The sequence below is a fragment of the Triturus cristatus genome, chromosome 5_2 (assembly GCF_964204655.1).
Source record: "Triturus cristatus chromosome 5_2, aTriCri1.1, whole genome shotgun sequence".
Classification (NCBI taxonomy): Eukaryota; Metazoa; Chordata; class Amphibia; order Caudata; family Salamandridae; genus Triturus; species Triturus cristatus.
Genome location: NC_140588.1, coordinates 26721064 through 26742742, shown reverse-complemented (window position 1 = coordinate 26742742; position 21679 = coordinate 26721064). Strand labels below are relative to the sequence as shown.

The following is a 21679-nucleotide window of genomic DNA, read 5'->3' as shown; positions in this document are numbered from 1 at the left end:
CAGCCTTAGGTTAGCCCGTGCAGCCAACCCCACGCAATGCACGGACAAAAGTCATGCATGGCGAGAGTTTGGAGTTATGTATGGTAATAAAATATTGCTTTACATTAAACGAGCCCAAGAAGTTAACTGAAAAGAACAAAGATTAAAGTAGTTTTAAAGTTAGGAATTGTCATTATATCTTACTTTACATGAAACCTTAGAAATTCACAAAAAACAAAAGCTTAAAGTAACGTTAAAGTTCGGTGACAACAACGTAACACTTTAAACTGTAACCGTGCCCTAATGTAACTATAGCTCAACCAATTGGTGCAGCGTTCCGCCCAAAGACACTTCAGGCCCCGGGGAGCCCCATCACACAGGGCATTTTTTTAAAGGTGAGGAGGTGTGCGGCCTACCTATCCAAGCTACTACAGGCCCTGAGCCAAAAGTTGTCCTGGGGAACCCATCCATCAAGGCATTTGCATCTTATTAAGAGGAAGGGGTGACACAGTGCTCCTCCCCAACCAACTAAGGGTCCAGGAGACCCCATTCCTTGGGGCCAAATTCCATTAATAAGGTGTGGGGGTGCACATACCCCCTGCCTGAGTCTTATTTGTCCCAGAGGCCCATCCTCCTGGGCTGAATTCCTTTACTAAGGGGAGGGGGCGCAAGGCCCCCATGACCAAGCCTTAATTGGCCCCAGGGCCAATCCCGCTGGCCAAATTCCTTTATTAATGGAAAGGAGCACCAACCCCTCCTCTAGCCCTAATAGGCCCTGGGAACCCCATCTCTATGGGCCAGATTCTTTCAGAAGAGTGGGTGCATTAGCTCGCCTCCCTGAGCCTTAATATGCCATGGGGAACACCATCCCGTGAGGCCAAATTCCTTCAACAAGAGGAGGGGGCTCGTGGCTCCCCTTCAAATGCCTTAATAGACCCTGAGAACCTAATCCTGGGGGGCCTCCGCACATTGTGGGTTTCTACCCTGGTACCAACCCGGAGCACCCAGCAAACAATACATTGGGGACCACAGTGGGAGCTGTGCTGCCCCTAATCTTTTTAGTGTCATTCAGCCCCAAGGGATGGGGTTCTTGAGGCCTGTCCAGGCTTTGTGAGGGGAACTATGTGCCCCTTTCTCCTTCATTAAAATATCAGTCCTGGGAGGAAGTGACCACGCAGCCTCCTCCCCCTAAATTATAAATGTATTGCACCCCAGGGCAATAGATTAAACAAGATACAAGTACCTTTTTGGGCATTCATTTTTCTTTTCCTTCTCAGTTGGAAACTTAAAGTATTTCCAGAATTCTGATTCCCTTTAGGGCCTAGTGGGAGCTGCTGCTGCAGATGTTAATGGCAGCACAATCGTCATCATCCTGTGATGTTACAACCGGGGTAGGACCAAGACTGGTAGATGGCTGCTGCTGTTGAGTTTGTCCTGAAACCATGATGGACTTGGATTTTCTAGACTGCAATCTCCATTTACAAAACAGCACTGCACAAATGGTGTTTAAGAAATTGCTTTCTAAAGCCCGTTGCTTATTTTATGAACAATGTACCCAGTCGAGACCGGCATGACTCGCGGGTGGGGGGTGGGGTGCTTGAGTTGCGCGGCGGTTCACGTGGGGGTTTGAGCGGGGGAGGGATTTAAAAATAAAACTTAGGGGGGAGGAGCCTAGCGCTTGACCAAGATGGCCGCGTGAGCTTTGAGCTCCCGAGACCCTCGTGCCCTCCGTCGACTATCCTGTCTCTAATCCTGTCTGTATGCATGGCATCGTGTAGATGACTTGTCAGGGAGGCGATTGATGCTACCCGAGGTCGGATCGCCCACCGGGAACCGGAGTTACGCATGGCGGAGGATTGAGGCCTATCTCCGAGGGATGCCAGGGGCTAGAGTTGGCAGGATGCCCGACCTCTAATTGAACAACAGCGGCCAGGGGAGGTGTGAACTACCGGACGGAGGTCCCCATCCTTTCACTTTCACTTTCTCGCCCTTTGTTTGCCCAGCCCAGGGAGTGCTCTCGGCTGCTTTATTATCATTTGGACGCTCTGCACGCTACTCTGGCGGCCCATCGCAGGACTGAGCACTCCGGATTCCTTTCGCTGAGAGAGGGCCGTCCTGTTTGAACCGACCTGCTTGAACCAACCATGTCGGGCAAAGCAGAGGTGGATCGGCTGAAGCCTAAGGCCACCAGGCGGGGAGCCTATACTCAAGCCAATAATATGGACCGCTATTCCCAGCAGAAGGGGTCACCGGGCGGATCGAGCCAGTCGCCGGATACACAGAAGACTGCCTCACCCTTGGCCTCGGAGCTCTCGCTGCAGGATGTCATGGGCGCGCTCGAAGGTCTGCAAACTTCGATTGGGAGACAGTTTGATGCGCTGGCGCACAAAGTGGATACCATCTTGGTGGACGTTAATCTGATCCGCGCGGATCTGGGCAAAACAAATGAATGAGTTAAAACCCTGGACCTCAGGACCACGGGCCTCGCAGATGAAGTCTCGGAACTACAGACCGAGGTCCGTAAGTTGCGGACCGAGAGTGATCTCGCCGCCCGTCGGCTGGAGGACTTTGAGAGCCGGGCCAGGCGCAACAACGTGCGCGTTATTGGGGTCCCGGAGTCCTCGGACGAGACTTCTGTAGTCCTGCTCGTGGAGGACTTGGTGCTTAACCATCTGCAGCCTAAGGGTCTTGGGAAGTTTTTCGCAGTTGAGAGGGCCCATAGAGTGCCGGGTGGGAGGCCCAAGGTGGGAGCCCCACCGAGGCCGATTGTCGCCCGGCTCTTTCATTTTCGAGATCGGGACGCTATCCTGCAAGCGTCGAGGGTGACGGGCCCGGTCCCCTTCCAGAACGCGTCGGTGAATTTCTACCCTGACTTCACCCAGCAGGTGCAGAGGCAGAGGCAGGGCTTCCTGGGGGTGAAGAGGCGGCTTCGGGAGAGGGAACTGAAATATGCCATGCTCTTCCCTGCCAGACTACGTGTGGTGTACGAAGACCGAACATTCTTCTTTGAGTCGCCTGTCATGGCCGATGAATGGCTGGATGCTCTGCCCCGACGACGGACGGGAGAGGTCACTGCCGCAGACGGGGACAGTGGCCGGGATGAACAAGGTTGATGTCTTCGGAACCGGACTGACTCGATTTGACTCTAGCTAATGACTTGAACAGAATGCAGTAAATACGGAGGGTTGTGGGAGGACGAGGGGAGCTCTTTCCTCCCTTAGGGTACTTTTTGTAGATTTTGGGTTTGGTAGGGCGACAGGCACACTGCAAGTTGGGGGGGCTTTGTAAGCTGCAGCAGGGGTGCAGGGTGGGGGGGATAGTTGGGATTTTGGGTTTGTTGTTGGGGGGTTCGTTTCTGCAGGGCGTAGTGATTATTTTCAGGACTGTTCCATGGTGGCTCTTCGGGGGTGGGGTGGGCCTCTTCACGTGTGGGGATGGGGGGTAGGGGTTTAAGCGTTATTAGCTGGAATGTTAATGGTTTGGGGGATCGCATTAAGCGCGGGATTGTTTTGCAATTCTTGAAACGGTCATTGCCGGATGTCGCCCTACTGCAGGAGACGCACCTGATAGGTAACACGTGCTATGCTCTTAATAGGAAGGGTTATAAATTCATAGCTCATTCGGGATTCTCCTCTGGGTCCAGGGGTGTGGGCATCCTAGTCAGAGCCTCGTTACCATTTGAGGTGGACTCCACCATTGTTGACGATAGGGGGAGGTTTGTGGCGGTGGCGGGGCGGTGGGAGGGAAGAACTTTGGTTTTAGTTTCGGTTTATGTCCCGCCGGCCCTGCAGGCCTCCACGTTTACAGATCTGGGTAGGGCCTTGCTGGATCTCCCGGGGGGTATGCTTGTGGTGGGGGGTGACTTCAATGCTGTCGGCTCTGGGCTGCTGGATAGATACCCGCCCAGAGACACAGGGGGGGCTCAGAAGTGGCTTCCAGACTTTCTAGACACACTCGGCCTGATAGACTGCTGGAGGCTCCGGCACCCCACACAGAGCCAATACACCTTCCACTCCGGGGCGCATGGTAGCCTCTCTAGGATTGATTACCTGCTCACTCTGGCTGCGCACGCCTCATTGGTGTCCGAGGCCAGGCACATGGCGCGTGGTATATCGGACCATTCGCCAGTGTGGGTCAGGCTGGATGTCGGCCGTGAGGGAGGGGGAAGGGTGGCTCCTATTAACCCTTGGTACTTTCGAGACCCCAAGATGCGCAGCGCACTGGTGAAGACAGTTGATAATTTTTTCAAGGAAAATCAGGGATCCGTGGACTCGGCTGTGTCGCTGTGGGAAGCATTTAAGACCGTGCTGCGAGGGGAGGCTCTCTCCCTTGTAGTGGCGGCCAAGCGGCGGAGAGATGGCGAGGTTATGCAGGTTGAGGAGGAGATCGTGGCTTTGGAGGGAGCGCTAGAGGAGGAGGTTACAGAGGCCTCACTGCATGAGCTGAGCTTGAAGCAAGCCGAGTATAAGGACCTGGTGACGAATGCCGCTAAGACCCTCAGTAGGGAACAGCAGGGCCGCCTGTATGATGTTGGTGACAAGGCCGGGAAACTCCTAGCTTGGCTGGACAAAAAAGAACGGGTTAATAGAGTAGTGCCGGAGCTGACGGGAGAGGGGGGAGAGGTGATTGTGGAACCTGAGAGGATTGTACAGTGTTTCTCTGACTATTTCCGTATGGTTTATGCCTCAGTGTCGGATAGGCCGCCCGAGGACTCGCGTGACCTCTTGCGTGATATCGCTTTGCCCTGTCTCTCTGACGTAGATAGGGATGATCTTGATGGTGACATAACGGTCGATGAGGTGGCGGGAGCTATCCGCGCGCTGAACTCGGGTAAGGCCTCGGGCCCGAATGGCTTGCCGGTTGACCTGTATAAGCTGTTTCCGGATAGGGTCGCCCCTCACCTGCGCGCCATGTTCGTGGAGGCGCGGGGGAGTGGGACCCTCCCGTTGGATCAGCGACTGGCGACAATTGTTGTTATACACAAAGATGGTAAACCCCGAGATAAGTGTGCCTCATATAGGCCTATCTCACTCCTTAACGCCGAGCCGAAGATTCTGGCTAAAATCCTGGCGGCCCGATTGGTCAGGGTACTTGGAGACTTGATCCACCCAGATCAATCCGGCTTTATTCCGCATCGTAACACTGCGTTAAACCTTCGGCGCCTTCATGGTGTAATCGCCAGGGCGGGCACGCTGCGTGAACCAGCTATTGTGGCGTCTCTCGATGCCACGATGGCCTTTGATACGGTGGAATGGGCATATTTGTGGGCTGTGCTGGCCAAGTTCGGCTTTGGCCATGGTTTTGTGAGCTGGGTGAGGTTGCTGTATGAGGGACCCCTTGCTAGTGTGGTGGTAAATGGCCGGGCATCGACTCCGTTTCAGCTTGGGAGGGGTACTCGGCAAGGTTGCCCCCTGTCGCCATTGTTGTTCGCCCTCGCCCTTGAGCCGCTGGCAGCGTGGATACGCTGGCACCCGGATATACGGGGACTTAGATGGTCGCCCGAGCACGAGGACCGCATTTCGCTATATGCTGATGACATCCTGTTGTATCTTGCCTCGCCCAAGAAATCACTTATAGTGGTCTGTGACGTTCTTACATCTTTCGGTAGGAATTCGGGTCTCGTCATCAACTGGAGTAAATCGTATTTATATGTTCTGAGTGGCGAGGCTCCACCGATCCCGCAAACTTGTTCGATCCAGATCGCTCAGCAGGGCTTCGTGTATCTGGGGATCTTTATCTCCACGGACTCCGCTTTGCGGTATGAGAGGAACCTGCTCCCCCCCCTGGCGCGCCTGCGGCGGGATGTAGAGGGCTGGCGGAGGCTGCCGCTCTCCCTCGTTGGGCGCGCTGCCTTGTTCAAAATGATGTCTCTTCCCCGGTTCCTCTACGCATTGCAGAATACTCTAGATTGGGTACCGGCCAACTACTTTCGGGAGGTCGAAAGCCTCCAACGAACGTTGTTGTGGGATGGGCGGCCGCGAATAGCAATTGCTAAGTTGACGCTTCCATGGTATGATGGGGGTATTGCGCTTCCAGACATCCGACGCTACTATTGGGCCGCCCAGCTGAGCGCGATTAATCATGGTCTCTATGGCCCTGTCCTCAGCCCTGGTTATGCCATGGACAGGTGGTTGCTGCGTGGTGGTAACTATCACAGGGCGTTGTACTCGCGGTCCCTGGACTCGTCCCTCACGGGGCCCACTGGGGTGGCGGTGCGTGTGTGGAAGATGGCAACTGAATCGCTGGGCTGGAAGGATAGGCTCACCCTTGCCACCCCGTTGTTTGAATCTGAAAGATTGGGTAGGCTTTGGCATACAAAAGGTTTTGATAAATGGGACTTGATCGGCATCTCCAGGGTCGGAGATGTGCTGATTAAGGGGAGGGTGATGTCCTTTGAAGAGTTGCAGAAGGAGTATGAGCTGGGGACATCCGAGTTTTTCCGCTATGTTCAGGTGCGTCATGCCCTCCGGTCAGTGCTCGTGGAGGGTGAGAAGGTGCCTGAGTCCTCTCCTTTGGAGGACCGGATCCTTGATGGCCATATGCCTGAGAGCACGATCTCGCTCATCTACAAGAAATTGATAAATGTCCGGGCGGATATGCTTCTGGGGCTGCGGGACCAGTGGACTAGGGATGGACTCGAGTTGGATGACGAGGATTGGCAGTCTGCTGTTTCCTCTCCCAAGGAGGTTGCGATCCCGTTGCGTCTGAGGCTGGTGCAGCTCAAAATACTGCATCGAGTGTATGTGACGGGGCCAAGGCTGGTTCATATGGGATTCTCTGAGGAAGGCCTATGTAGGAGGGGATGTGGCATGGTGGGTACTTTCCTGCATATCATTTGGGAATGTGGTGTCATCACGGAATTCTGGAGGAGAGTCCATGCAGTGATGGGGGAGGTGACGGGCATTGCTATGCAGCCGGAAGCGCGGTGTTGTCTCCTGAATGTCTGGGGGCCCACTGATCACGATGAGGCACAGACCCAATGGGTGACTCTGGGTAACATGGTTGCTAAGAGAGATATCGCGCGATTGTGGGGCTCCGTGGGGCCCCCCACATTGACCGCGTGGAAAGAAAATATGGACTGGAGTATGCTCAGGGAAAAGACAGTATATTGCGCTAGAGGCCGCCCTCGGAAGTGGCACGCCATCTGGGGGCGGTGGAATCAATACAGGGGGGGAATATGTCTTGCCCCTGATTTCGATCCCCCCGAGGAACAGCTTTCTTCTTGACATTCTTTCCAGCTCAGTATATAAGATGTGATGGTTAATTGACTTCTTGGGCCTCTGCTGTCCCCCTTCTTCCTCTTATCACAGTACTGTGACTGTTAGATGATTGGGGTCCGGCCTCCCCTGGGGGGCTATCACCATGGGCATTCAGTGTTCTTGCCTTGCTGGGGTTTGTTGTGTGTTTGTGTTTATTTAAAAATGGAACCTTTTCACTGCTCCTTAATGCAATGTGGACGCTTCTCTGTCCTTCTCTACCGAAGCTGCCGAACCTCCGGGTTGTCGGCTGAATAGCTGTGTCCAGACTCTTGAAGAAATAAAGGTTTTTAAAAAAAAAAAAAAAAAAAAAACTTACCTTACCGGGTCCCGCGATTCCTCCGCTCCTGGCCGAGTCCGTGTTTTCCTGCTGCTTTCCTGCTCTCAGGAAGAAGGCAGCCTCCCTCCCCTAAGCCAATCACAATGCTGCAATGACAGCATTGTGATTGGTGGGGACGGTGCCCAGCCGGGCGCCAATGGGGAGGCCATTTTCTCTATGTAGACTGCATGCAGCCTACATAGAGAAAATCCAGAGTGCGCATGAGTGGTTTGGTCGACCCCAGAGGGCCGATCAAACAGTCAGGGCAGTCAGCATTGGGTAGGCCACTCCTCCCCGACTCGCCCACCCGACTACCCCAGCCAGGCATACACTTCTGCTTTCTTGCAATGTGAGAAGCAGAAACATATAATGGTATTTTACCATTTTATGTTTCTGCTGCTCGCACTGCGAGAAAGCAGTGGGGCGGCATTCCTCAACCCTAATGGAGGAGCCGCCCCTGATGTACCCTGAGTGGCCAATTGGAAGGCAGCATTCATGTTTGTTTTTGTTTTTTATGTCCCTGTGGTCCTGAAGTACTCCCTCAGGCCTATAGAGATAATATTAGAGTGGTGCATGCCTCGCGTGAAGCCTTTACTTTCTTTTCTGCATCTTGTGGTACCAAAAATGTACTGTAGGCCCCAGAAGTTTTAAATAAGAGTTACTTTTGCTATGAAGAGGCCATTTTTAAGGGGGGCCTTTTATTAGGGTTTGAGACTATATGTTTTCTGATAGCTAGGAGATTTTTCAGTTTTTGTTAAAATCCATGCAATTTTTGATGTCGCTGTACTGCAGTACCAAAAAAATGGGACCCCGTACCAATGACTCCCAGTAAAACCACATCTGTTTTTGTGGCGTGATTGAGTTCCAGACCCATTTCCTGCGTTAGGGATTTGGATATCACTTGGTTCACACCTTTTGTAATCTGTCTTTATTTGTTTTTGACTTCTCTTTTTTGATGATTATATGAAAAAATAATTTGGAGAATGACATCAGAAGGAGACCATCCTGAACCTCATGATCCTGAAGAGGTGGAGGAGGAAAAAAGAGGCCCTTCCCAAATTCATACTTTGGGAGCTCCGCAAAATTCCCTCCAGGAGAAGGTCAAGAAAATCACTTGCAAAATATGAAAATATGAGTTTAGGAAAGGAAAGGAAAAAGTACTCCTTTGGTACTTCTGGGATGTATAAGCATCTAAACGCATGTCATTCCCAGCAGTTCACCAATGCACAATAGGAAGGCAGGAGCAGCAGGGGACGTCGACATCTGGCACTGCTCTCCAGCCGTGGTGCCGCCTGGAGGCACACTTCGCCTGAATGTTTTTACATTCCAGCAGCAGGACTGTGATCTGCGCTTTCCCAGAATCTTTTGTCTGGACTGCAGCAAAGTCGCATGTGTTGACGAATAGATTGCCACTACTTGGAATAACCAGGTGGTACCACTTGCAAAAGGTGTTTTTTTCTATTTCTCTCCCCGAGTTAATGCACCATGTATTTCAGTTATTTTTACTTTGGCCACCAAAAAGGAAATTCTAGAAAAAATGGTTTAAAATAATCAAAAAGGGTTTTTTGGAACCACTTTCATTGGTTTAAAATGAGAATAAAAGATGCTGTTTGTTATTTCTGTCCCGAACTGTTAAAGTATGTTACTATGGATTTGTGTCTAGAAGTAGTAATGTTAGATTTGCTAAAAGGAGTTGAAGTATTTGCACCAGAAAAAACAAAACAATGCCCTTCCTATGGAAAGTCTGACCTAACTGTGACTACAATGGTTCTAGTGCTACCAGTGTAAGAGGGAGACCGAGAGAGAGAGAGAGAGAGAGACAGAGAGAGAGAGAGAGAGAGAGAGAGAGACCGAGAGAGAGAGAGAGAGAGAGAGAGAGAGAGAGAGAGAGAGAGAGAGTGTGTCTATCTTCAATGCAATGATGGTGATCAAAAAATAAATATTAGACTGCCTATTTGATCTGAAAAAGGGATCATGTGTTTCTTTACTATACGTTGATTTGTGTAAATTAATTTATTTCAGATCTCATACAGCTGAAGACAAGTTTGTTTTCTGTAATGGCCTTGTGCTCCACAGACTACAGTGCCTTCGTGGATTCGGGGAGTGGCTTGACTCGATTAGAGACTTCTCCTTACATTTACAGAGCCTTCACCTCGATATCTCAGCCTTAGCCTGCTTATCAGCTCTAACTTTGATCACAGGTACGGTAAACTGTAAACCTTTTAGTTACATGAGTATGGCTATAGTTAACTGTAGTTGATTCAAATGAAATCCCATGAATTGCTTACATTTCCCATATTTGAAGTGAGAACAGCAAATATTTCATCCCATTTTTATGATTAAGACGTTTCATTATAGCACCTTGCCATGCAAAGACAAGCATCACATTTATTTATTTAGTAAAATCAGCATATTGTTACAGTGTATACAAGCAGCTCGTAAGTTCTCACCGGTGCATTTCACTGAGTGAAAGTATGTCAATTGCTTGGGTTAACTAACACCCACAAATGGAGAATAACGTGCAGAATGTGTCCAAAAACAGTTAGCCGCATCCTGTTTACCATTATACCTTCCTGGCATGGAATGGCCCAATAAGGGGGAGTAACACCACTTGTTAGCGTTGATATCAGGCGTGCGCATTACTACCTCACCGTATTATCAGGTCGCTTCTAGTGAGGCCTGTAGACTTGGACTTTGCTAAGCTAGAAAACAATCTCCAGTGTGTCTGAATCTTTTTGCCATAATATCTGTGCATCATAGCTGAAGGTAATTCAAAGCATGTTTTATCGTATCTTTGTAGAATGTTCTCATTTTGCCTATGAAATTGGGTGCCATGTTTTTAGATTAACATGTTTAAGAGCCACAACTTTCCCGAAGTATGCTGGAAAATTGGACTCTAATGTGTGCGTGTAGAACTTTCTATTCTGATGAAGTATGTGACCGCATTAATTTTTATGTTTGCAGATTAGCAATTCAATTCGCTGGATTACATCTGCAAATAAAAGTAGAAAAATGGCAATATATTTTCTCACGTTATACTTCAATGCAACTCATAATGTATTGTATTGCGACATTTATATAGCGCTTATTACCCCTATGTGGGGTACTGAAGCACTTGCCTTCATGGGTAGCAGGCTACACTGAGTAGAGTGTGTGGTTCGAAGTGTACTGTCCTTGTTTTGAGCCTGTGCGGACGTGTGTTCAGATTCTGCTGGATGACCACCTAGGTGCAGTTATCATGTTATGGGATGCAGCGCTCAGCTTTGGGTAATGTGCTCCACTTTGAGCTCATCAGACAGGCATAGCAGTGGCAATTTCTTTAGCATTCACGAGTTCAGAGAGCATAATGCTTAAATCCTGGCTCAAATAACAGTGTGTATTACAAGGGAACATCTCCCGCATGTACCTATCATCATTTTATAGGAAGCCAGAATCTTCAGTCTAAACACCAATATTTGATGCATTCCAACAAACAAGCATAAGTATCTCCCAGACTTGTCATCAATAGCCTTTCCTCTCAATCTGGTCTTCCATTCCATTGTGCCCTTGTATTTATAAATGTAATGTTTTATCTGATGAATCACAATTGAAGGTTTGAGTAGCCCAAATTCTCATGTCCAATGCAGTCATGTGTGTAACAATACATTCCTTCATATTTAATTTTTCTTGAGTGCAGCTCCTAATAGATAGCTTGAGCTCCTTGGATATCATCAGAGAAGTTCAACAGTATCCTTTTGTACACAGTTCAATATCCTCACAGCATGACCCTCTAGCAACAGTTCAAATATCAGTCTATCTTGAAAGAAACTATTTTGGCATGCCTGCCACTACCAATCTCTAGAAAATTAAAAACGTAAATCAAGACATTTCTTTTGCGATTGCATTACAGAAAACGAGCATCATTATATCTCAGAATGTTCTTTGACTGTAATAACCTTTCTACCTTTCCAGTCTTCCCTTGCATTGTAAAGCTTGTTACTGTACATTTCACAGTCCACCAATCATGTCACCCTTGCAGGATTCAATAATTCAACTATTTCGTTAGGATCAATGTCGCTTTTCACTTGGTAATACATTTCCTTTACTATGATGAGAATAACAGGGAGAATTTTAATTGTGGTGCTGTTATGGACATGAAATGAGCACGATGAGTGAAGTTTGAGGTCTCTAGGGGATTGCCACTCAGAACCCCGAGGTGAAAATCATCCTCTTCGTTCTTAGATGTCCATACACAATTTATGTTATGTATGGCCCCCCACAACCGGTTACCCTGCTCAGTAAAGCAGTGCAGATGTGGAGGAGATATAGGGAGTCAAGTCCAACCAGGTGGCCAGCCAACTAGCCCCAACTCCCTTCACATTATCTTACAATGCCCAAATATTTAAATTATTAGTGTCTTGACACTAACCTCAGCATTACCCTCCACACCTAACTATAAAAAAAATAGCTGTCCTGCCACCCACTTCTCGATCATTGTCATTACACCCCACCATCAAACAAATATATCAAAAAAATAACTACCTGACATCCTGCCACCCTTTCTATTTATTCTTGGCAAATTCTTACCCTCATTCTACCCTAAAACAAATAAGTATTGGTAACTTCCCAGCCCTTCCTCACCAAATATTTTTCATTCCCACATGCATATTCCACACTTTCAACTATCACACAGATACTGGCATGCAGGGTTGTATGACGGAACGACACATTAATTTACCACGCATGCCTTTACAATGCCATGAATACAATGCATACATCATTACCATTTTACAACAGATAATGCTTTACCACGCATGCTTTTACCTCGAAGATCTCATTGCAAAGGCATGGTTGGTAAAGGCATATGTGTGGTAAAAATGTAATAGCAAAGTTTAATCTATATCTATCTATCTATCTATCTATCTATCTATCTATCTATCTATCTATCTATCTATCTATCTATCTATCTATCTATCTATCTATCTATCTATCTATCTATCTATCTATCTATCTATCTATCTATCTATCTATCTATCTATCTATCTATCTATCTATCTATCTATCTGTCTATCTATCTGTCTATCTGTCTATCTATCGATATATATATATGTATGTTCACTTAACCCCTTCAGTGCCACGCCCTTTCCCCGCCCTGTGCCGGGCGTTGCATTAGCGGGCGGGGTTCATGACGAGATAGTCTCGTCATGGGCACAGCGCAACCGCGCTCCATGACGAGACCATCTCGTCATGGGCACTGAAGCGGTTAAAAAAGCAAAGGTTAAAGGAACGTTATAGTTAGGCTCAGATTTCACTTGTACAAAACCAGTAAAATTCAGCAGTTATAGTTACCTGAGCTTACTATAAATTATCCCCCACAATGCACTGCTTGTGACCTTATATATGACATCACTCATGACATCACTGATGAGATGTCAAATGACATCACTGATGACATTATCAAGTGAGTGTATTTTTAAGAGTATGTGTCAGCTCCTGTAGCTCCTGTCAACTCGGACAATACCTTGGAGTTGGTGCGATGCACAAATGGGGTCCACCTCTTGATCGTCTCAATTCTGTTAGCTATGATAGCACAGAAGGTTGGTATGATCAAGCGAGGGAAGGAAAGGATGGGGACAACATGGAGGGAGACCTGGAAGGCAAAGAAGAAACGATTAGTAACAAGCCCCACTACAGAGACAATTTAATACTAAATATCAAGCTATACTTATTGTGATGTACATGTAAAGAAAAAGATAGCACCTTCTTCTAGTCTTCTGAGAACGATAGACTAATATGAATGGCTCCAAAACTATAGTGCCAACTGTGAATCTGAAAAACAAAGATGGCGTTACTATCAATTCCTTAACAAACATTATAGTATCACATTATGCCACTTTATTGCATGCCCACCATTAAATGTGCCTTTTTGAACGTCACAGGGGATGGCTTCACCAATCCCTTATAGACCCCTGTTATAAATAGGCATAAATAATAAACATCATTGATTCATTGAAGAAGTCATGTATAACAGACCATATCCTTGATGGATTGAATTCATTAACATTCCTCAAGTAGATACATGACATCACAGTAAGCAAAATTAACTTGTGCCATAATTGTCAAAGAAGATCCTTTTTGTAGAATTGTTAAACCAACAATATTCCTGCCGTCTCATGCACAGCTTTGTTAAATGACTAGGTATGTATCGCAATCATGTCGGATCTCAACCCGACTTCGGCATGCCTCAAATGTCACCAAATAACCCAAGGCCGTCCTAAACACGGTTTTGTCAATGTAGTAATTCTCCGGTTCCAGTACTTAAGCCGTTTCCCTCATGGCTGCGAGTACTAGATTACACCAATTAACTACCAAAGCTCCGCACCCTCCAATGACTGAAATGGGAGGAGAGAAGTATTGAATAACTCCAACAGACATCGCAGAGTATCTGCGAATTCTTATAACCAACAGAAAATATTTCCCATAGAAATCAGATCCGGTGCCGTAGCACCCTTACCGGACCAAATATAGGGGGAAAGTTCTCCGTTCCCAAACCTCTGACTCCACACTCGCAGTAGGAATAATCTGCAGCGTACCAGCTGAACCAGCACAGTTTTAAAGGCCTGCCTGTTCCTGGACATACGTCCTCCAGCTGAATCTCTATCCCGGAAGTACTAGGGGCATGCTGGGAGCCGTAGTTCGTCGGGAACCCGATTAGTTTCTGGCAATGTTCTGCTTAGGCAGGACCTTCGTAACAGTATGAGGGTGTTAAACATATATTCTAACCTACTACAAAAGTTACATTAGTATACTAGGTGCACTGCTACTAAGTGATACCATTTCTAACATATAGTATGTGAGGGGCTGCGTGACTGTATCCTTGTGTGTATGGGGGTGTAAGTGGCTGTATGGGTGTATAAGTGGATGTGTGAGTAGCTGTGTAGGTGAGTGAGATGCTCTGTGAGTGGCTGCATTGGTAAGTGAGTAGATGTGGCAGTGGCTCTATGGGTGGATAAGTGAGTGTGTATGGGTGAGTGAGTGGGTGTCTGAATGGCTGCATGAATGAGTGCCTCAGTGTGTAAGTGAATGTAAGGGTGAGTGAGTGGCTGTTTAAGTGGGTGTTTGGTTAAGTGAGTTGTGTGTGGGTGGCTATATTAGAGAGTAAGTGTCTGTGTGAATGGTGTTATAGGTGTGGGAGTGAATGGATGTGTGAGTGCTTGCATGGATGTGTAAATGGGTATGTAAGTGGTTGTGTGGATATGTGAGTGAGTATGTAAGTGTTTCTATGGGTGAGTGAGAGACTGTGTTGAGAGGCTGTATGGGCGAATGAGTCAGTATGTGAGTGACTGTGTAGGTAAATAAGTGGGTGCGTGAGTAGCTATATGGGTGAGTGTGTGGCTATGTGAGAGAATGTACAGGTGAGCGACTGGTTGTATGAGTGGCTGTATGGGTGAGTGAATGGTTGTGTGAGTGGCTGTACAAGTGAGTGAGTGGGTATATGAGTGCCTCTATGGAAGATTGAGTGGGTATGTGAGTCCTGGTATGGGTCTGTGAATGGGTATGTGATTGTTGTGTGGGTGTGTGAGTGGGAATACAAGAGGTTGTATGGGGGTGTGAGTAGATGTGTGAATGGTTCTGTGGATGATGTCATCAGCAATGTCATTTGAGATGCCATCAGTGATGTCACTGACCATGTCATGAGTGATGTAATTTGTGAGATCATAAGCAGCATATTGCAGGGGTGTAAGATATAGTTACCTCAGGTAACTATAACTGCTGAATTTCACTGTTTTTGTATTAGGGAAATCTGACCCTAACTATAACATCCCTCTGACCCTTGTTTTGTTCAGTGAATTTCTAAAGTTTTTCAAGATCTAGTTCCTAACTTTAACGTCCCTGTAACCTTTGTGTTTTTAAGTGAATTTCTAACTGTGTGCCGAGTGGTTGAGAAAGGAGGCAAGGCCTCCGACCAGCTCTCATAAATCCCGCTGTAAGGGACCTACTGGAGGTAACAGGAGGGGTAGTTGGTCCCCAAGGACCATCTGGAGCCAAGGGGGCTTTGTCCCCCAACCAGCAGTGTGCCAGGAGAGGTGTTTGCAGAGTGATGGAGAAAGGAGGCGTGGCCTCCAACAGTCACTCAGCAATCCTACTGTGTGGGACTTACTGAAGGTAACAGGAGGGGTAGTTGGCCCCCAAGGACCCTCAATAGCCAAGGGGGCTTCATCCCCACCACCAACAATTTGCCAAGAGGCATGTTTGCAGAGTTGTGGAGAAAGGGGACGATGCCTCTGCAGACCTCCCGGCAATCCCACTGTGTGGGACTTACTGGCAGTAACAAGAGGCTTTTTGGTACCCACGGACAGTTTTTTTAAGGGAGAGGGCCACTTAGGCCCCCTTCCCTGGGCCGTTTTTGGCCCTGGTAACCCCATGACCGATGGCCAACCCTTTTTTCAATGGGAAGGTGGGCCGTGTGGCCCCCTCTCTGGACAATTTCAGCCCCGGGCCCCAATCCCTGGGGCCTAGCCTTTTTTTGTTTTTTTATATAATACATTAAAGAGAGTGGGGTGAACGCCCCAGGCCCGACCTCTTTTTTTGAAAATGAAAAAACAATAATAGGAGGGCCTGTCCTCTATTGTGGGTTCCCAGGTCTCACCCAGGGCACCCACTTAGCAGCGTCGGGTACCACGGGGGGAGCCTCATGGCCCAGCGGTCCCTGACAGCTCCTCGCATCCTGCATGAACCTGCTTTGCTTTTACACATAAGGAGCTGCTAATCTGCACCTCTCTCTGTGTAAAAGCAATTGTGCTATGCTTTGAGCAAGTAAGAGCAAAATGCTTGCTCAAAGCAGAGCATCATTTGCTATGGCTTGGAGGGAGCCGGCACTGGGGGTGATGGTCCCCAGAGCCATGTATGGCTCCAGGAGGGGTCCATGCGGCCCACCCCCTTCCTTTGAATTTACCCTGGGAAGATGGTGGGTCCTGGGGCAGGGAGAGGGTCTGCACGCCCCCTTGCATTTTTACTTGTATAGCCCTGGGTAGGTGGAGGTCCCCAGAGCTGGGGGGTCCAAGAGGCCCCCATTTAATATTTCAAGCAGACCCGGTGGTGATCCCTGGGGCACAGGGGTGCAGTGTAGGCCCCCGCATAATTTAAATCAGAACCCCAGGGTGGTGGTGGTCCCTGGTGTATAATTAAAAGAGGGCCCCATGTGCCAGCTCTTTTATTTTTCATATACCCCCGAGAATAGGCCCGCCTAGCAGGGCTTCAATTAAAAGAAGTTTTAATTCTTTAATTTTTTTATTTTTTGTACTTGCAACACTTTTTGTACTTCTGTACTTCTGTAAAGCGCTCTGATACTCACTCGGGTCATGTCCGCGCTATATAAAACCTTTAACACATAAATAAACAAACAAACCGTGCAAGAGCCCCCATTTTTATTTTTTATTTTGCCGTGAATCCACAGATCCACCCACAAAATCATTGCAAAATTGGAGAAAAAAAATCTCTTTTCACTGCATGGAGGGGTCCCTGTGGGGACCCCTCACCATATCTGTGGTGTCTGAGTATTCCTACTCTGCCTCCTTTTCTTTATTTTCTACTTTTGTTTGTGGGACTCAGCTTGAAGCTGAGTTCCAAGATGGCTGCCGACACTTCCTGCTTGAAGTGTTGACAGCCATTCAAATTTCACTAGGATCCGCGAGTCCACTACAAGGGCTCGCGTCACCAGATAGGTATATTTTTTAAGCTTCAATAACTGAAACTACCGAACGGATTTATACCAAATCACAAAAAGCACACTTTCTGGACCAGCATCTAGCTTTCTGCGAAACTTGGTGTACTTCCGTCTAGCAGTTCGGGCTGTAGTTGTCTTCAAAAAAAGAAAAATCCTCATTGATATAACATAGGGAAAACACATTTTGTTAGACCCCTTTTTTCTCGGCCCCCACTTGATGGATCACCCTGAAACTTTCAACACATGAGTTGAACCACAATGGGGAAGTTTTCTGAAAATTTCTTGAGGATTCATCAAGCGGTGCCAAAGCTATTGACAAAACAAAAAATGTTTTTTGTATGGAAACTTTAGCCCTAACTATAACTACCTACTGACTATTGTCAATAGGTTATATATCCATACAACAGTTATAGTTACATGAGCTGACTATAACTTAGGCCCCCACAAAGCATTGCTTGTGACGTCATATATTATATCACTCTTGACATGGTCAATGACATCCCTGATGGCATTACTAAATAGTTTCTATGTTATTTCCTAACTATAACATCCCTGTAACCTTTGTTTTTTTAAGTGAATTTCTAAGTTTACATTTTTTTATTTCCTAACTGAAATCTGTAACCTTTGATAGTGAGTTTGTGAGTGAGTACATGAGTGTCTCAGTAGGAAACGGGAACTGCTTCCTACGTACATATAAGTCTTTCACAAGCAAGAAACGAACTGAACAAAGACTAATCTCTTTAACCTCTTCAATCTGATCAAATTTTAATTTTTAAAAATTCAATTCCATCTTTTTTCTGGCATTTCACAAAACCCACAACTTTACCCATAGCTCCATTCACTAAACCTTTTTCAACATCCAAATCTCTCCTTAAAAATACTCGACAGTTCATGCAAAGATATAGATTTTTTTCTAATCCAGCTGTTTTCGAAATGTTCTTCTCTAGAGAATCCAATTTATTTTTCAGTTTGCCTGTTAATGTAATAGTAATTCCTTCATGCTGAATTTTGTCAACTGCTTCCATTTTCTTAATCTCTTCCTTTTCCAATTTCAAAAGTTCCTCATTGAATATCGAGCATTCACGTAGTGTTGGCATTAAGCAGATTACAGTATTATTTTCTGCAATGTTCTTGTATATTTTCTCTGCAACTATTTCTTCCTTTGGAAATAAATTATGTAGCAACCGACTCTGTAATGCTTTTCTGCCAACTTCTGTGAGTAGTCCAATTCTGATATCTTTCAGAATACTTGCATAATCTTCATCGTTTGCTTGCCTCATATTGGTAGTAAGTTCTTTGTACTCAAAGAACGACCAAATATTCGCATTACCAATGCTTCCTAATGACTTCTTCGTGTCTTCATGTGTCACAGTATTAAACACTGGTTGTCCTTTAACTGGAGTAAGCTGTAGAAGATCCCCAAAAACTATAACATGTTTTCCACCAAATAACACGTCATAATCTCTCTTTAGAATTTGATACCATGCTTACCTCATCAATAATGAGAACTTGCATCTTCTTCAACACTCTTGAAACTTCGAAGCATGCTTCTCCTGTAAGCTTGTGATGTTCTATTTTGTTCTCATGCTCCACTGGTAACATTAGCAAGCGATGTAAGGTAATTCCTTTTATGTTATATGCTGCTAACCCAGTTGGAGCAGTAACAACACAAGACAAAGTTGAATCTGTTTTTTGCTGTAGGTAGCTTCTGATGACTTTAATTAGGAAACTTTTTCCAGTTCCAGCTTGTCCACTCACATACATCCTGATTGGTTCAAATGATGTGCATGTGCACTCTTTATTTTCATGTAGTAATCCGTGATCATTTTTTTTTCTGACTTCTTCATAAATTTGTTGTTGTTCTTCATTCAGTTGTTGTTCCAAATTGGGTAAGTCTATTAAATCTTCTTGAGCTTGATTCATAGCCGTTTCAACTTCATTCATGGCTATTGCAGCTTCATTTTCTACGATTGGTTGTCCTAGGGGATCTTGACTGAGCGTTTCAGAACTTTGGCTGTCTTGAGAACTGTCTCTAGCTACTTCAGCTTCAATTGTTGCTTCCTGTTCAATTTCTTCATTTAACATTTGCACATAATTTATGAAAGTACTGCATTCAATCGTATCTTTACATGCATTGAATGAATCCTTTTAGCTTTGAAATTCTCCAAGTAGTTCGTCCTCTGTACGCCATGGTTTAAACAGCTGTAAAAGTGACAAGTAGTAAAATTCCTTTTTGTCAGTAGTGTCGCAACTCAGCTTCCTATGATTAATCAAACTTCCTTTTGTTTGCTTCACCAAACATCCTTCCTCACCAATGACTTTATATTTTCCATTTTTGATGTCTTCTGTGGCTTTCCTTGAAAAAATGTAGTTCTGCAGCACTTCATAGAGACACATGTTCTCAAGATGACAACTTCTTTTTGGGTAATACGTGTCCAACATATTTGATTTCAAAATATCTGTACTTTCCGGGTCGTTCTCGGCCAAATATAAAATTTCTCCCACAGATTTCAGTACCCGATTTCGCATTGCTGCAAGGCCTAAACTTACCCAAATTATTCTTCTTGATTTCGAATACAGACTTGCAGATGATAACCTATCTGAGCATTCGTAGGATCCAATTTCTTGATGCGATAACATCTTTAAACTGAAACTGTATAGCTTCTTACTGACAGTTTTCTCGTGAGAAATCTCTTCCCACATTTCCTTTAATTCCGTTTTCTCAGATTTAGTAATGTACGATGTGACATACCGAGCAACAGCAATAGAATTGTCTGCCACATACTGAATATCCATGTTAGCATTCCACATGGATAAAATGACTGGGTTGTAGTCATTTATATATTTTGACTCTTCTTTTCTTCTTAGGTTGTACGTATTTTTTGGAGATTTTCTTGTAATAGTATGTCGCACAGCTGACATAAAACTGTTTACTCTTCCTTTTGAAAGAACAGGTCTGGGAAATCCAAATCGACATTTTGTGTAGAATTTATCTTTGCTCTTGTACTTCCGTCGACAGTATTTTCCACACCGATGACTTTGGAAACGTAAAACTTGCTCTTTTAACTTTTTCTCTTCTGTGCTTTTAGGTATCGCACATGTTGCATATTCTTCAATGAAAGATAAAACTGCTTCATCTGCATCTGTTCCAAATTTTGGGGCATCCTTGATCCACAACAGCATATGAATATGAGGAGCACCTCTTGCTTGGTACTCTTTTCTCCAAAAGAAATCCACAACTTCTCCAAGAGGTGGATTTTTTTTATTGCAGATGAAGGACATCATAGCCTCAAATCTATGATTGAAATATCTGCAAACATTAACCGGATCCAATGAGCACAGTTCTCCTGCTGTCTTGTATTCGATGTTTTTAATGTTTGAATTTGCCTCTCGAAGAAAATCCAGAAGATCATCCCAAGCGTCCTCTGCACAGCTTAGGGTAAGGAACCATGTAGGAGTTCCTAAATTCCGTAACATACATTTCAATTCTCCATGGCGTCGATACCAATATTCATTTGTCCCACGCTGACAAGCCGTTACAACAAACAAATGATGGACGGAATGCTGACAATGCAGACATTCTCCCCCAGTCAAGAGATCTGGGTTAAATCCATCGTTCTTTTGCCCACTACGCCACCCCAGTTCAGACATGGCCATATGCAAATCAGTCTTGACCCTGTGCCTCATGGGAACAGTCCAGCCCGAACTGCCAAGCCATGTCTTCCCTGGACCGGAATCAAGCATCCTAGGACCGGTTTCTGGCTATCAGCCGTCATCAGCCAGGATAGCTTGACTCCAGTGGCGTAGTGAGCACGGGTCCCACGTCTGGGAATACCCATCCCACTTAGGGCAAAAAGCGTTACAACAAACAAATGATGGACGGAATGCTGACAATGCAGACATTCTCCCCCAGTCAAGAGATCTGGGTTAAATCCATCGTTCTTTTGCCCACTACGCCACCCCAGTTCAGACATGGCCATATGCAAATCAGTCTTGACCCTGTGCCTCATGGGAACAGTCCAGCCCGAACTGCCAAGCCATGTCTTCCCTGGACCGGAATCAAGCATCCTAGGACCGGTTTCTGGCTATCAGCCGTCATCAGCCAGGATAGCTTGACTCCAGTGGCGTAGTGAGCACGGGTCCCACGTCTGGGAATACCCATCCCACTTAGGGCAAAAAGCGTTACAACAAACAAATGATGGACGGAATGCTGACAATGCAGACATTCTCCCCCAGTCAAGAGATCTGGGTTAAATCCATCGTTCTTTTGCCCACTACGCCACCCCAGTTCAGACATGGCCATATGCAAATCAGTCTTGACCCTGTGCCTCATGGGAACAGTCCAGCCCGAACTGCCAAGCCATGTCTTCCCTGGAACGGAATCAAGCATCCTAGGACCGGTTTCTGGCTATCAGCCGT

General features: G+C 46.3%; 1 protein-coding gene across 1 annotated transcript in view; it reads left to right on the top strand.

The window, feature by feature from the left end:
* Nucleotides 1-21679, top strand: part of LOC146822610 (nuclear receptor subfamily 4 group A member 3-like) — a 457521-nt gene that overhangs the window by 294645 nt on the left and 141197 nt on the right. The window contains exon 4 of the mRNA XM_085608549.1: nt 9577-9755. Coding sequence (XP_085464675.1) covers nt 9577-9755 — 179 coding nt within the window. The remainder of the gene's footprint in view (nt 1-9576; nt 9756-21679) is intronic.